General features: G+C 48.4%; 1 protein-coding gene across 1 annotated transcript in view; it reads right to left on the reverse strand.

Moving 5' to 3' along the window:
• OPLAH (5-oxoprolinase, ATP-hydrolysing) overlaps nt 1–14,779 on the reverse strand; it is a 210,632-nt gene that overhangs the window by 55,964 nt on the left and 139,889 nt on the right. Inside the window, exon 18 of the mRNA XM_069221004.1 lies at nt 14,063–14,164. Coding sequence (XP_069077105.1) covers nt 14,063–14,164 — 102 coding nt within the window. The remainder of the gene's footprint in view (nt 1–14,062; nt 14,165–14,779) is intronic.

Below are 14,779 nucleotides of genomic sequence, written 5' to 3' on the forward strand. Positions count from 1 at the left end.
CACTACTATGCTTGTGTTTATCCCACTCACCAGAATTTTGGTTTCACCGTGTTTTTCCATTGCTGACATCACACCATGTGAAGGATTATTTTATCTTCCTCAGTATCTCTTCATGTTGCCCCCTTCCTGGCCCCCTCTCTATTTTTTAATATTCTCCCACCCTTCCCAGCACCTGCTTGTGCCCCCAGTCCTTTTTATGCTGTTAGCGGTGCCCGTCGTTGTATTGGTGGGCAGCCATCTTTGAATAGATTTTGTTGAAGAAAAATGTATTTCTATAAAAGATGGCTACAGTGCATCTGCCTGGCATAGCCATGATGACCATCTATTAAAAAAACAGCAATGGCAAAGCCAATAGGTTTTACAGGCAAGACCTACTGGCCTTGCCAATGTCTATTATGTTGCCTTCCTGAATATGATACAGAAACCAAAATTCCCAATCTGGATAAATGATTTTGGTTCACTGCAAATATTCATCAGAGTTATGGAAAGATACTGACTCCAAAACCATATTAGGATAGCTGCTAGATGTCTGAAGGCACTATGTTACCACGTGGATAACACGTACAGAACCCACATCAAGGTTTGATAGATCAAGGTCTCCAACATATGTTTTTATCATTGAGGCCAACTTCTCCTCAAACAAAAGTTGCAGCTCCAGTCCTCAATTTGTACGCATCATCAATTTCAGATGGATGCAAATTAAAAATTAAATTGAAATATGCTGCCTACTGCAAAACAAAACAAACAATTCCATAATCAGCATTGTTCCCCTTTACTTCGAATCTGCTCAGCTAAGTTTCAAGGTGTAACTCGCTGACCAACCTGCCTCTTTCATCGCGTGTCCTTGTACCCTCATTGCAACTGACTCTCACCACCCACTCCCTGGCCCACATCCACTCTCCCGTCCTCCATCCACCCTCACCTCATAATTTGCTCTGTCACGTCACATGCACTGTCAAGCTCTGCATCCAATTCTTCTGCTCAGCTTTGAGTATCATTAGGTTTGGTAAAAATAACACCTTTTTTTTACTGCATTTATGAATTGCACTGCTGTGATTTGAAGTGTAAATCAAACTCACATTATCATTATTGTTATTATCATTACTATTATTATCTATTCTCACCCTACATCCTGTTGTATGTCAGAACATCAACACCAAAAACACTGACACAAAGAATTGTACAAAACTGTTGATAACAAATATAACCCGATTATGTACTTAAAATTAAAATCACAAATATACTAACATCAAGATATCACCACTAAAAATACAGAAAACACACAAATATTGACTACAAAAATATAGGGTACAATAATATAACATTGTAATAAAATTACAAACATTTAACCATATGTTTAAAAGATATAGCTAACACTACTGGAAATATATAGTTTATTTCTAGTTAATAAAATATATTTTAAACCAGTAATATAGTTTTAAGTAAAATATTAAACGATTTGTAACTTTTTCAAACGTACAAAAATAGTTCATTGTCTTACAACCAATCTACATAAAATAAAATGTATGTATCATACTTTAAAATAATTACAAAATACTTAAATAAATACAAAATAATCCACATTTGTAAACATTATTTACTTTTCATAATACATTTAAAAATGCATCCACACTTGTATTAAATATATAAATTGTATTTTATATTAAGTTATATTAATGTAATATTTTAAAACAAAATATCCAAAAAGTTAAATAATTATTTCTTTAATTACAATTTTATAAAAAATCATAAATATATTCATGTTAATGTAATAGATCATCTAAAATTCTACAGAGATTGCAAAACGTAAAATGCAGAACGCTTGAATATATTAATATAACATAAATGTTATTAACATTAGAACTTGTTTGAAAATCATATTTGGTAAAGTGTGCATATACAGGGAAGGGGGTCAAATATACTATTCAAATTGTAATTCCCTTGGTGGGGGGAAGGGTCAGATTCCCCATTCTAATTTTTCTAACTCCAGTCTTACCAACATTGGATAAAATATTAATTTTTTGGAGGGTGGGGGTCAGATGAACTATTCTAATGTCAGTTCCACAAATATCATGGAAAGTGCATACATTTGATGGGAGCAGATTTACTATCCTACCTCCAGACCTATATATTCTGGGAAAAATATATATATCTGAGGTGGTTAGATTTGCGGATCTAACTCTCTTCCTACAAACATTGGACAAAGTGATTAAATTGAGGGAAAGCAGAGTTACTATTCTAACCCCAGGACTACATACAATAGGTACAGTGCAAGTATTTGTGTATGGTGGGTGGGGGTAGGGTAGATTAACTACTCTATTTCTGGTCCTACAGACGTTAAGGAAAGTGCATATGATTGGGAGGGTGATTGTTGCTATTTTAACTCCAGTTTCACAAATATTGAAGAAAGTACATATATTTGGGGTCATATTAACTCCAGCCCTATATCATGGGTAAACTTAATATATTTTGAGAGGTGAGATTTATTATTACAACTCTAATTCCACAAACATTAGAGAAAGTGCATATATTCAGGAGTGAGATTTAGTATTATTCATTGGGGGACGTGCTTGTATTTGTTGGGGGTGTCAGATTAACAACTCTAATTACAGTCCTACATACACTGGTAAAAGTGCATATATTTGAGGTGTGGGGATGGGGAGTTTGAGATTTACTATACCAACTTCGATCTCACAAATACTAGGGAGAGTGAATATATTTGGGTGTGGGTTGCCAAGTTAAATAATTTAATTATAGTCCCACAAACACTACAGAAAGTACATACGTATTGGGTATGAGATTTACTAATATATATCCAGTCCCACTAACATTTCAGGTAGTGCAGAGATTGAAGGCAGGGGATACAACTTACTGACCTAAACCCTACCCCCCAAATCTCAATCCCTAAATGAACAAGAAAAACATAATAATAAAAAGGCTATATCATTTTTTTTAAAGTATGTATAGTTTTGCATACAATTATATAAAACAAATACACAAAACAAAATACCTGACACTATATTTTGATATATAATATACTACATTTTAAACATTGATTTTAACAAATGTAAAAAAAAAAACTATATTCTTATCTTTGACGTTATCGGCCTACACCATCCGTCAGAGTGGTAGGAGATATTACCACCACCATCCAGAAGGACTACCATCTGTTAAATTTGTAGATGGCCGTCAGTGCAATGGTCATGTCTGCACATCGAAAGGCACTGCCATCACAGTAGTTCCTTTCCATGCACAAAAAGGTTTGGTGTCTGTTCACCAAACTCTTTTGAAGTTTCTATTTTTACACTCATTGCTCCTCTCTTACTTGTCTAAAAGATGAAGACATCATACTTAGCTCAGACTGTATTAAGAGAGAGTTTATGTAAATGCTTCTAACAAGTCATTACCTAATCATGTGACATGATGTTTTTTGTTGCATTCACAATATAGAAATTAAGAGAACATACACTTGAATCAAAAGTTCTATTTCTCCATTCTGTTCTTCATTAGGTTAAAAAAAACGAAGCTTTTTCATGCTGGCAAGGGAGACCAAACTATAAAGGTTCCACAAAACTGGCTCTTGGACTAAAAACACATTATGAGTGACAATCATTTGATTAGGCGCACTGGCTCCTAACCTAGGCCCTCATTACGAGCTTGGCGGTAAGCGTACCACCGCAGTAGAGTTGGCGGATGCACCGCCGCGGGCCCAGCGGTGAGAACCACCATGTCACAAATACTAGGAAGGCACCTGCAGAACACAGGAAAGTTACTGTTCGTCCCGCCACAGCGGAAGGAGTGGCGCACCAGGCGGCAGCCATCATCAGCCTGGTGGTCAGGCAGGAAGCCATGACCATATTACAAGGTTGCACACCGCCAGGATTTCCGGGGCGAAACCACCGACACCAAACGCCTGGTGGAAAAAAACAATATAAATGGGAACACGTAGCTTCAGGAACACAGGTACGTCCGCAGGCGCCATGGCATGCAAATTGCAACTCCTCCCAATCCTCTACCTGGTCCTACAACTCCCGGACCAGCGTTGGTGGCAACTACACCAACCATAAGTACATCAGCCTAGCACAAACTGGAGGGAACAATGTCAGTACACAAACACAACACGGGAAGCCACGCCCACACACACGCAAACAGACACCCATACCTACACACACACATGCATACACGCTAATATCCACAACCACCACACATATATGTGGAAGGAAAGCCAGGACAAGGTAGGTACCATCGACACCAACGATGTTGTGGCGCAGATATATTAGAAAAGTCAACATTGTGAATGTACCTATTAATACACAGGCCCAAGGGCCAGTCCAATAGGTGCCCGAGCACACTGGACACAAGGCGACGCACCAACTTGACTCCTGACTGCAAAGTGCAGGCCTCCACAGGGAAGGGGCATCAATGGGGAATGCAGGCACCTCAGGGGTGAGGGGGGGTGGAGGCGGGGGGTCCTTGGGCTTGGAGGGGCAGCGGTCCTTTTGTCTGGGCTTGGAGGTGGGGTTCCTTAGGGGTGTACTTGGATGGGGGGGTCCATAGGTTTGCCCTTGGCAGGGGGGTAGCCGGGGGGGGGGGGGGGGGGTTGGGCTTGGCCTTGGAAGTGGAGGGAGCGGGCTTGGCCTGGGAAGTGGAGGGAGTGGGCTTGGGAGCAGGAGCAGTGAATGTGACAGGGGCAGAAGTGGCAGGTTGCAGAGGTGCATGGGCGGGGGCAGTGGCAGATTGGGAGGAGCAAGGCAGGGGCATTGGAAGGGTAGCAGAGCACCAGAGGGACTGGGTCAGTGGCGGAGAACAGGGAAAACTCACAAAGGAAACGTTTTTGGAGACATATGGGAGGTCAAGAAAAGGATGTGTGGGAGTGGGTTTGTTTGTGAGGTGTGTACGTGGAGGTGCCTTGGGTGCAGGTGCATGGGTGGATGATATGAGTGTGCTGGGGGATTGTTGGGTGGGTGAGTGCGGGCGTTTAGATATACTGGGAGGAAGTGGGGAGGAGATGCAAGGAGATGGCAGGGGGGACGTGTGAGTGTATGTTGAGTTGAAGTGGTGTCTGCAGGTAGGGTGGATGTGCTGAATGTAGGTGTGTTGACAGTTGTGGTGTCTGCGCCAGTGGTGTATGAATGTGGGTCAGAGGATGTGGTGACGGTGTCAGTGAGGGCACATGTGGCATGATCAGTGGCTGATGTGGTGCAGACTGCAGGTGTGAGTGGTGTGCCAACTGTGAGGGGGAGGTGGAGGGGGAACAGTGCAGGGTATGGATGTTGTCATGTCTGCATGTGTCAGTTGAGTGTGTGCATGGTGGTGGTGGCATCTGTGGTGCTTATGTCTGTCCTTGCGTACCGTGTCTGTTGATGTGGATGCATGTGTGTCAGTAGGTGTGTCTTGGATGGGTGAGGGGAGTGTGATGTGGGTATGGGAACAGGTAGCTAGCGGGGGGACGGAAGTAGAAGGGACACTGGCTGCCCTCAAGGAGGAGACCAGATCCTGAAATGATCTCTGCAGGCCAGACAAAACACAGTGAATGCCTTCTAGAAATGCATTGCACTGTTGCATCTGGGATGCCACTCCCTGGATGGCATTCACAATAGTTGTCTGCCCCACAGAGATGGACCTCAGGAGGTCAATAGCCTCCTCATTGAGGGCAAGAATAGGGCTGACTGGGGCAGTGGCAGAGGTGCCTGCGGCAAAAGAGATTCCCACCCTCTTGGGTGAGGGGGCACGGGCAATTGGGTGGGGAACTACAGGGAGGGTGGTTCTGGTAAGGGATGCAGGCATGGGCCCAGATACAGATGCAATTGTGTACATGATGAGAGGCAAATCCACCACACCTGCCCAGTACCTGCCAACTTCCCATGCCCGTTGAGACACACAAGTCCTGGACAACCAAACCTACACAATCCTGCATGGGTAGTTGGCATGCCTACTAGGCCATTGTCTAATTGCGCAGTGACATCTTACCCCACCTTACCTCACAACACAGTACCTACCAGCAGATTGAGGGCTCCCCATTCGCCCCAGGCACATTGATTGCCAAGAACTGATTACAATAGTCTGACACCCCAGATGCAATGATCCTTTTGGCATGAGCTGCCTAGCCCTTTCTTGGTAGTAGGTGACAACACAGATACCAAATTGGAGGTAACTGCCCCTCTATTCACTGACTGCATAACATGGCCACACATCTATGATGTCAATCCTGCCCTTTTGTCTAATACCCATAGTGGACATAAATCCACCTAGTACCACGCTACAGTTCCCTAATAGTGCTGACCCGAGCCACCATGGCAAAACATGTTGTACGTGATAATGTGTACTCCCTCCCATGTGGCTGCTGTGCGGCCCTCAAGCGCCCATCCACCTCAGGGTAGGCCACCACCAGAATGCAGGTCATTAGGGGGTGGTAAGGTCCGACGGGCACCCCTCCCACATTGGGAGGACATCCCCAGCTGGGCCTCTGCGGTCTTTTGGGCCCAGCGTCTCAGGTCCTCCGCCTCTTTCTGCAGTGGGTGCTCCGCCGGGCATGGACCCCCAGGGTCCGCACTTACTTGGCGATGGCACACCATATCCCCTCTCCTGATGGGCGCTGACCATCAGGATGTCTGGTTGGACGTCCTCCTTGGTCTTCCACACCATCAAACAGAATTGCACTCAGGATGCAGGCCACCTCATCAGATGTCAATATCAATGATAGGATTGGCAGAGACATCCACAGTGCAGTAGTGCGCAGCAGCTTCATGCGCAGACACATCCGCTGGACCAGCAACATCCATAGTGCCAAAAAGGGCCCAGACATCCACCAAGGGCAGCCCATAAGTGGCCTTGCGAATCAGCCTTAGTCTCAAGGGGCAGGACCGTGAATGGAGCCTCAACGGGGACATCAGCAGATCTTGGTCCACAGGAGGCACTGGCGGAACAGCAAGGCACACGATAGGCAGCTTTTCAAAGTGGTACCATGTGCAGTGAAGGACAGGCTGCACACACCATAGTGGGATCGGAATGACGAGGACCAGTCGCGCTCCAGTTCCTCTAGAAACAGAGCTCTAAAGAGCTGTACCCTCCGATCACGGCACAGCTGGGCTGGTGGTAGTGGCTCCATTACTCTGCTTTGCTGGAAAGCCACAACCACTGCATATCAGGTACAACAGCAGTAGTATCCCACCTATTGATGCCAAAGTCACAGGATAGCCGCAAAACACACTTGATGGGACTGATGGATGGCTGTAGGAATGAGTCCAAAAACAGTATGGAAGAGGGACACAAATCCAGACCTGACAGACTTACTGCATAGCACAATCCCTGTAGTGCTAGCAGCGTTGGTTATACTGGATAGCAGGTCTCCAGAGTGCTTTGCAGAGTTGGAATGTGATGGGGATTGTGTCTTGGCCGATGATCTTGCTATCTGGTGACTACACGACTCTCTGACCGAGGTCAACGTGAATTGTTACTAGAACAGTAGCACCTTCAGTCTGCTCAGCTTGTCATTAGTTACATTTGTGATATCAATGAGGGGCCACCTTTCTGCTACTTTGATCTGTCGTGTGGGGGGGGTTGTAACTTGCCGGCAACATGTTACAATCTTTGAGACTGTGATCACATAGGCAACTCCTGGTCTCATTGTGCAACAGCTGTGGTCGTTCAGGATCACATAACTTCCATTGTAAGTGTATGGGACGCTGGATGTCTCAAAGGGTCAGGAGTACCCTTCTGACAACAGGCCAAGTTTGCAACCCCTGCATTGCAAAGGCCATGAAGGGACACCTGTTTGCATATCATTGAATGACTAACAGTAGGCTCACAGTTGCTCCCGCTGTGTGAGACGTCTGTTTCGCCGTATCACCATTTAGGTTGCAAGGGCAACTCCCACTCTACTTCCATGTAGCTATCAACTAGCCGTTCCTGTCTGCCCACTGCAAGATGTTTAAGTTGGAAACACGAAACATGGTAATGGAAGATTGATGATGCTGTCAGTAGACTCTCTGCAATTGTGAAAGGCATGTTTACTGACTTTTCTAGGCGACACATGGCAAAACTTGCTTTCCTTCTGGGACCATCCCAGCACCATCCTTGTCTGCCACCCCCCCTTACCAGCACCGCCCTCCTTGTAGCTCCCCACCCAGTAGCCTGGGCCCGCTCACTCAGTAGAGTGAATACTTACCCCCATGTGGTTGCTGTGCTGTCGTCATGCGCCCATCCACCTCAGGGTAGGCCACCACCAATATGCGGGACATTAAGGGGGTCAGGGTCCGACGGGCACCCCTCCTTCGTTGGAAGGACGTCCCCACCGTCTCAGGTCCTCCCACCTCTTTCTGCAGTGTGTGCCCCACCGGGCATGGACCCCCAGGGTCCACACATGCTTGGCGATGGCATGCTAAATCCCCTTCTTCTGATGGGCGCTGACCTGCATGGGTGACAGAGACAGAAGGACACAGTCATGTAGAGTGGCATCCCTGGGACAGTAGTGGACAGCACACAACACACTTCCACACCCACACGTTGACAGCCAACGTAGCCTTAGGCCCCTCACTCATGTCCATGCTCCATACACACTGCCACCTACCAAGGCCCCCAGCCACATGCGCACAAATCACATACAGGACAATGACACTGGACTCAACTGCTGCTCTGGTGCCCCATACAACTGTCCATACAGGGGCAGGACCCCGTCCACGAGCCACTCCAAATCATCTTCAGTGAAGGCTGGGGTCCTGTCTCCTGCAGGACGTGACATCTTGGCTACCAGAGTCAGAACACAGCAGCACACGCAGTGGAGGTCTTCAGTGCATGAGGTTCAGGAGTCAAGTGAGCATGAGCACATGAAATGGCGGTCACGACCGCCAGGGACATCATCGTCACTGCCGGCGGCAGTCACCATTGGCTCCTGCCTCCCATAGGCAACAGTGTTAACCAATGGTGAGTTGCACGGCAGTCGTGACCGCCTACCACCATGACGTGTTACGCCTGCGGGATGATCTCACTTCCGCCTGTCCTATGCATTCAAACAGGCAGCTACCATTTTACATACCCAATGTGTAATGTGTGTGAAAGTTTTTGCGTCATGGGTGACATATGCTGGCCTACAGCCACATCAACACTGTTGACAGTCTATGGTGCACGACATTAAACCAACTCTCTCCTGTTCCCAGGTACGATGGACGGTTGAGGATGAGGAATGCACTGGTCTACAGGCCCCTAGTAGACCGTGCCACCCTGGAGGACCGTCACATCATCCTGACCTATCGCCTGAACCGTGTGACCATAATGGAACTAGTGGCCCAGTAGGAGCCGGATCGGTTGCCTGCCACTCGCAATCCCAATGCCATCCCTCCCACAGTGCAGGTGTTGTCATTCCTCCACTACATTGCATCAGGTTCCTTCCAGCTCACAGCGGGCCTCGCAAGTGGGATGTCGCAGCCCATGTTTAGCAACGTCCTGAGGGATGTACTGTGTGCCCTGATAAAACATATGGCCAGCTAAATCGGGTTCCCTTGATGTGCAGATTTGCCCACTGTCAAGGCTGCGTTCTATGATGTGGCACACGTCCCACATGTCATTAAGGCTGTTGATGGCACCCACATTGCCCTGGTGCCACCCAGGAGGAATGAACAGGTGTACAGAAACCACAGAAACTTTAATTCGGTCAATGTGCAGGTGGTGTGTCTCGCGGACCAGTACATCTTCCAAGTGACGGCCAAGTACCCAGGCTCTGTGCGTGATTCCTACATCCTGCGGAACAACAGTATCTCACACATGATGGCACCACTCCAGAAGGACCATGCCTGGCTCATCGGTATGTACCCCTGCACTTGTGTGCCCCTCAGCTCACCGCACTCTTGTGTCCCTGCCCTATTGCCCTGCCGGTCTAGACATGCCTCTTCCCTCTATGCACACAGGTGACTCTGGCTATCCCAACATGTCCTGGTTCCTGACACCAGCGAGGTGTCCATCCTCAGCTGCAGAGGACTGGTACAATGAGGCCCACGGTCATACCTGACGGGTCACTGAGAGATGCTTCGGCCTGCTGAAGGCCAGGTTCCGCTGTTTGCATGTCTCTGGGCGTGCCCTCCTCTACAACCCACAGAAGGTGGGCCAGATCATTGTGGCCTGCTGCACAATCTGGCCATGAGGTGTCACATCCCATTGCTGGATGCAGAGGAGGGGGTAGCTGTGCCAGTGGCTGATGAAGGGGACATGGGGAGGAGGATGATGAGGATGCAGCTGACTCCAGGGCAGAGCTGATTCGACATTACTTCGGCTGAGATGCAGGTATGTGCAAACTGTGTGGTATGTGTCCTCTACAACTGTCTGCCTTGTTCCTAATCCCACCTGTTGTCTGTGACCACTGACGGTATTGGTTGCAGCTCTGCCTCTGGGTGGTTTGGGACAGGGTCACATGTGCCCATGACTGAGGTAGTCATAGTGTACAGGTCAGGCCTATGGTCAGGCAGGTGTTGTGCAGGTGCATTAGTGCCATCAATGTGTATGGAGAATGTTCCCTGAGTTGTCAGTTCAAGTGCTATGTGTGTGCCACACAGGGTTGTTGCATCTGTGCAGCATCTATCCTGGGAGTCAACATTGGGTGGCACTGCAACATTGTTGTTGGTGGCAGTAGGTTTGGGGCCAGGTCTGGCGCTGGGTGCTGTGAGGGTGGGACCATTGGGTTGGTATGTGTTGTGTATGTGTGTTGGTACTGGCCATATGGTTGTGGACCTGAGTGGCATATCTACCCTGGATACCTGCTCCTACAGTGCATTTGTGTGGATTTGGCATCTGTGACTCCTACAGTGATTGTTGGCCCTGTCTAGCTCTCCTTTCAGGACAATGTTGTGGTGTTCTGTGATCCCAGCCTGGGCTGTTGCCTCCATTGACACATATCTGCAGCCACTGCCTGCTCCACGATCGACATCCCGTCATTTTGCTCCCCCTCTGTCACCCTCCCATGAATGTGCTGGGCGATGGGTTGCCACTTGTACACGTATTGTCACTTCCATACATACTCATGGCAAATAAACACATAGGCATGGACTGTGCACAACTGTCTTTTTTTTGGGATGTACAAGTATAAGGGGTGATGACTGGGGTAATGGCGGCGGAGATCATCAGAATGGTGAGGCCAGCTGTAGGTAGTCCAGGTCCAGTCTTCTGGCCATGGATAGACGGAGATATGGGAGTGGACACTCGACAGGGTGTCACAGTCACACACAAGGGAGAATGTACAGGAGAGGGTCACTTCCTGTCGGTGGTCGTGGTTTGGCCATCATGTCTGGCTGGATGTCTACTTGGATGTCCTCGCTTGCATGGGGGTACCTCAGCTACAGGTGTCGGGGTGCTGGTGTCCTGCGAGTCCTGTGGCGGGGCCTCCATGCCACTGGCTTCCGCAGACGTGGAGGGCTGTGATGGGATGTGGCCAGTGGTAAGGGCCTGCTGGTGGGTGGTGGACTCACGCATGACAGTGGTCAGGTCCTTGAGCACCCCTACTATGGAGGCCATGGTGGTATTGTAGGCCTGCCACTGTTGCATGGCCTCCTGATGGTATTGCCCCTGCTGCCGCTGGGTCTCCTGCACAGTAGCGAGGATCTGGGCCACTGTGTCCTGGGTGTGCTGGTATACACCCAGGACTTGGTTGAGGCCCACCTGGGCAGTCAGTTGGTGTGGCTGTCCCGACCCTTGGTCCACGGTTACCCTCCCACTACCCCTGGCCCCCCTGTGCCTATGCCCCTGGCACAGTGTGCCCCGGTAGCAGCAGGGCCTTCTTTTTCTGGGGTGGGTGCCCTTGACTCTGGCCGCTGTATTACGGGTCCCTGGGGCACAGGTTTGGGGCACAGGTTTGGGGTTCAGGGTCTGGCTGTGGTGTTGCTGCCACATGGGTAGGGTCTTCCGGTGTGCCCAGGGCGGGTGTGCCATTGGTGGACTGTCCAGTGGCCCCAGATGGCCCAGGCAAGTCGTCCTCATCCAGACATCCAGTGGGGCCTTCATCCTGGGGAGGGCTGTCTGAGCCTGGCATCCTCTGCAGGGTGTCAGTGGCAGGGGTACCTGTGGATGGATACGGTAGATGTTAGTTGTGTGACTGTTGTTGTTGTGTCCCTGTTGTGATGCATGCAGTGGCTCAACTTGCTTCCCAGTGATAGCAATGACAGCTGCTGAACTGCAGACATTGGTTTGGACTGGATCGTGGGAGCTGTGGTTCTTCACACTGTGGCTGACATCCATGCATTCGGCGTGTGTGAGTAGGGATGGTGTGGCATGCAGAGGAGGGCCATGGGGTGTTTGGGACGGGGTCAGTGGGGTAGGTTGGAGAGTGGGGTAGGTGGGGAGTCATGCTGGGCATGGGTGGTTGGTGCTTGGGGGGTATTGCTGACTTACCAGTGTCGAGCCCTCCGCTGATGCCAGTCAGGCCCTCGTGATACATGATGTCCAGGACCTTCTCCTCCCAGGTTGTTAACTGAAGGGGAGGAGGTGGTGGCCCACCGCCAGTCTTGTTACTGGCTATCTTCTGCCTGGACACCATGAAGCGGACCTTCTCCTGAGGTCGTTCCACCTCTTCCTGATGTCCTCCCTTGTGCGTGGGTATGTGCAGACTGCTATGACCCTGTCGACGATCCTCTGCCATAACTACGTCTTTCTGGCTATAGATGTTTGTTGCACCTGGACTCCCATGAGCTGTGGGTCTACTCTGATGATCTCGTCCACCATGACCCGCAACTCATTGTCGGTGAACCGTAGGTGCTTCTGGAGTGACATGTTGGGGGGTGGGTATGTGTTGTGCATGTCGGATGCAGTACAGGGTGTGTGGTGATGTGGGGGTGTTTGGCTGTGTGTTCTGGTGAGCTGTGGTGTTGATTTGTGCAATGTGTGCTGTGTGATATTTGTTTGCTGTGTTTGGGTGTGCTTACTCTTGAGTGTGGCTGTGGCTGTGGCTGCTCGTATTTGTTGCAACGCCTTGTTGAGGGGGAGTTACATGGTGGCGTGGTCAGGTGTGTGTGGTGTGTGTATGGTTTTCTGGTGTGGGATATTTGAACTAGCCAATGTGGAGTTGGCTATTTTCCGTGGTGCCTTTTTGTTACACTGCGTTACGAACAGCCTACTGTGTCCGCCATGCATGTTCCGCTGTGCTGGAGGTTGATTCATAATATGACGGTCGGAATGGTGTCGGCGTGGTAGGGCCAGCGACTGATCAGTCACTCTTTTGCCGTGGGTTGGCCTGGCAGTGTTGGTTTTGTGTCTGTATTTGGGCAGTTTGTGTTTTGTGACTCGTCATTCGGCTGTCGCTATACCGCCACTGCTGCCGGTATGATGGCGCCATTTCACATGGCAGTCTCACCCCAAAACCGCCAAACTCGTAATGAGGGCCATAGTGTCAGTTAAAACCAAGGACATACCATTAATTTATCAGTCAATTTCTCCTGCGACTGTTGGGGAACTCCCTTAGTTTTTAACTCTCTAATATTATTCAAACCTTTAAGACCTGCATCTTTTACTCACACTCTATAGAAAATGGCATCATGAAAACAAAATTGTGTCATAATGAGGCCACAATCAGTCTCTACTCTGGCTGGAGCTTTGGCCGCAGCCATCTCTGTGGGTGCATTGTGAGGGGCACGAAGGAATCATGTTCTGCAAAATATTCACACTGCTATCTTTGTCTACACCTCTTGGGCAGGTAAACTGCTACTCTGCATTTTGCAGTAGAAAATACATTCATTAAAATCCTAGATCTATGATTGTGGACGAATGGCTGGATCAATGTATAGGTCAGATTGGAGAAAAGGGGACCAACAGGCTAACTTGTCTGGTGAGCTAAGCCAGAGAGAAAACGCTTCAGCTAACTTTCCCATTCCTGTTCTAGTACTTGCTTCTGAGCTGTGCCTTCAAAGCTTAGCATTTTGTACAAATCCAACAGAAGGTCTATAAACATCTTCCACCTAGCATCCCAAGCTGTAGGACCAAAGCCAGTTCTGTGAACACCTGCTCTATGAATCTGAAAGAACACTGGAGGTAAGAGCAGCAGTGCAATTACAGATTGTCTTCGTCAATATCTGTGGTCTATACTCACAGGTGTGATGACGGTCAGGTCGGGAAGATGGCTTCCCCCAGCACAGGGGTGGTTACTCAGGATCACATCTCCCTCTTTAATGTCATCACCAAGGTTGCTGATCTGCAATAACAGAAGAAAAGTGAGCTACTGGTAAATGAACAGACCAAAGCAGTGAAATATATGATTTAACAAAAAGATGGATACAGAAACAAGGTTAGTCAATAAATAAATGTACTAACTCATAAATTAACAGACCAAGTGGCGCAATGACCAACGTAAGAGTACAATAAAGAATTAACAGATTAATGAATTAACAAACTTGTGAGAAAGTAGCCTCTTTCTAGCCTTGTTACCCCCACTTTTGGCCTGTTTGTGAGTGTATGTCAGGGTGTTTTCACTGTCTCACTGGGATCCTGCTAGCCAGGGCCCAGTGCTCATAGTGAAAACCCTATGTTTTCAGTATGTGTGTTATGTGTCACTGGGAGCCTGCTAGTCAGGACCCCAGTGCTCATAAGTTTGTGACCTATATATATGTGTTCCCTGTGTGATGCCTAACTGTCTCACTGAGGCTCTGCTAACCAGAATCTCAGTGGTTATGCTCTCTCTGTACAAATTGTCACTAACAGGCTAGTGACCAATTTCACCAATTCACATTGGCATACTGGAACACCCTTATAATTCCCTAGTATATGGCACTGAGGTACCCAGGGTATTGGGGTTCCAGATCCCTATGGG

This window comes from Pleurodeles waltl, chromosome 2_2 (assembly GCF_031143425.1).
Source record: "Pleurodeles waltl isolate 20211129_DDA chromosome 2_2, aPleWal1.hap1.20221129, whole genome shotgun sequence".
Taxonomy (NCBI): Eukaryota; Metazoa; Chordata; class Amphibia; order Caudata; family Salamandridae; genus Pleurodeles; species Pleurodeles waltl.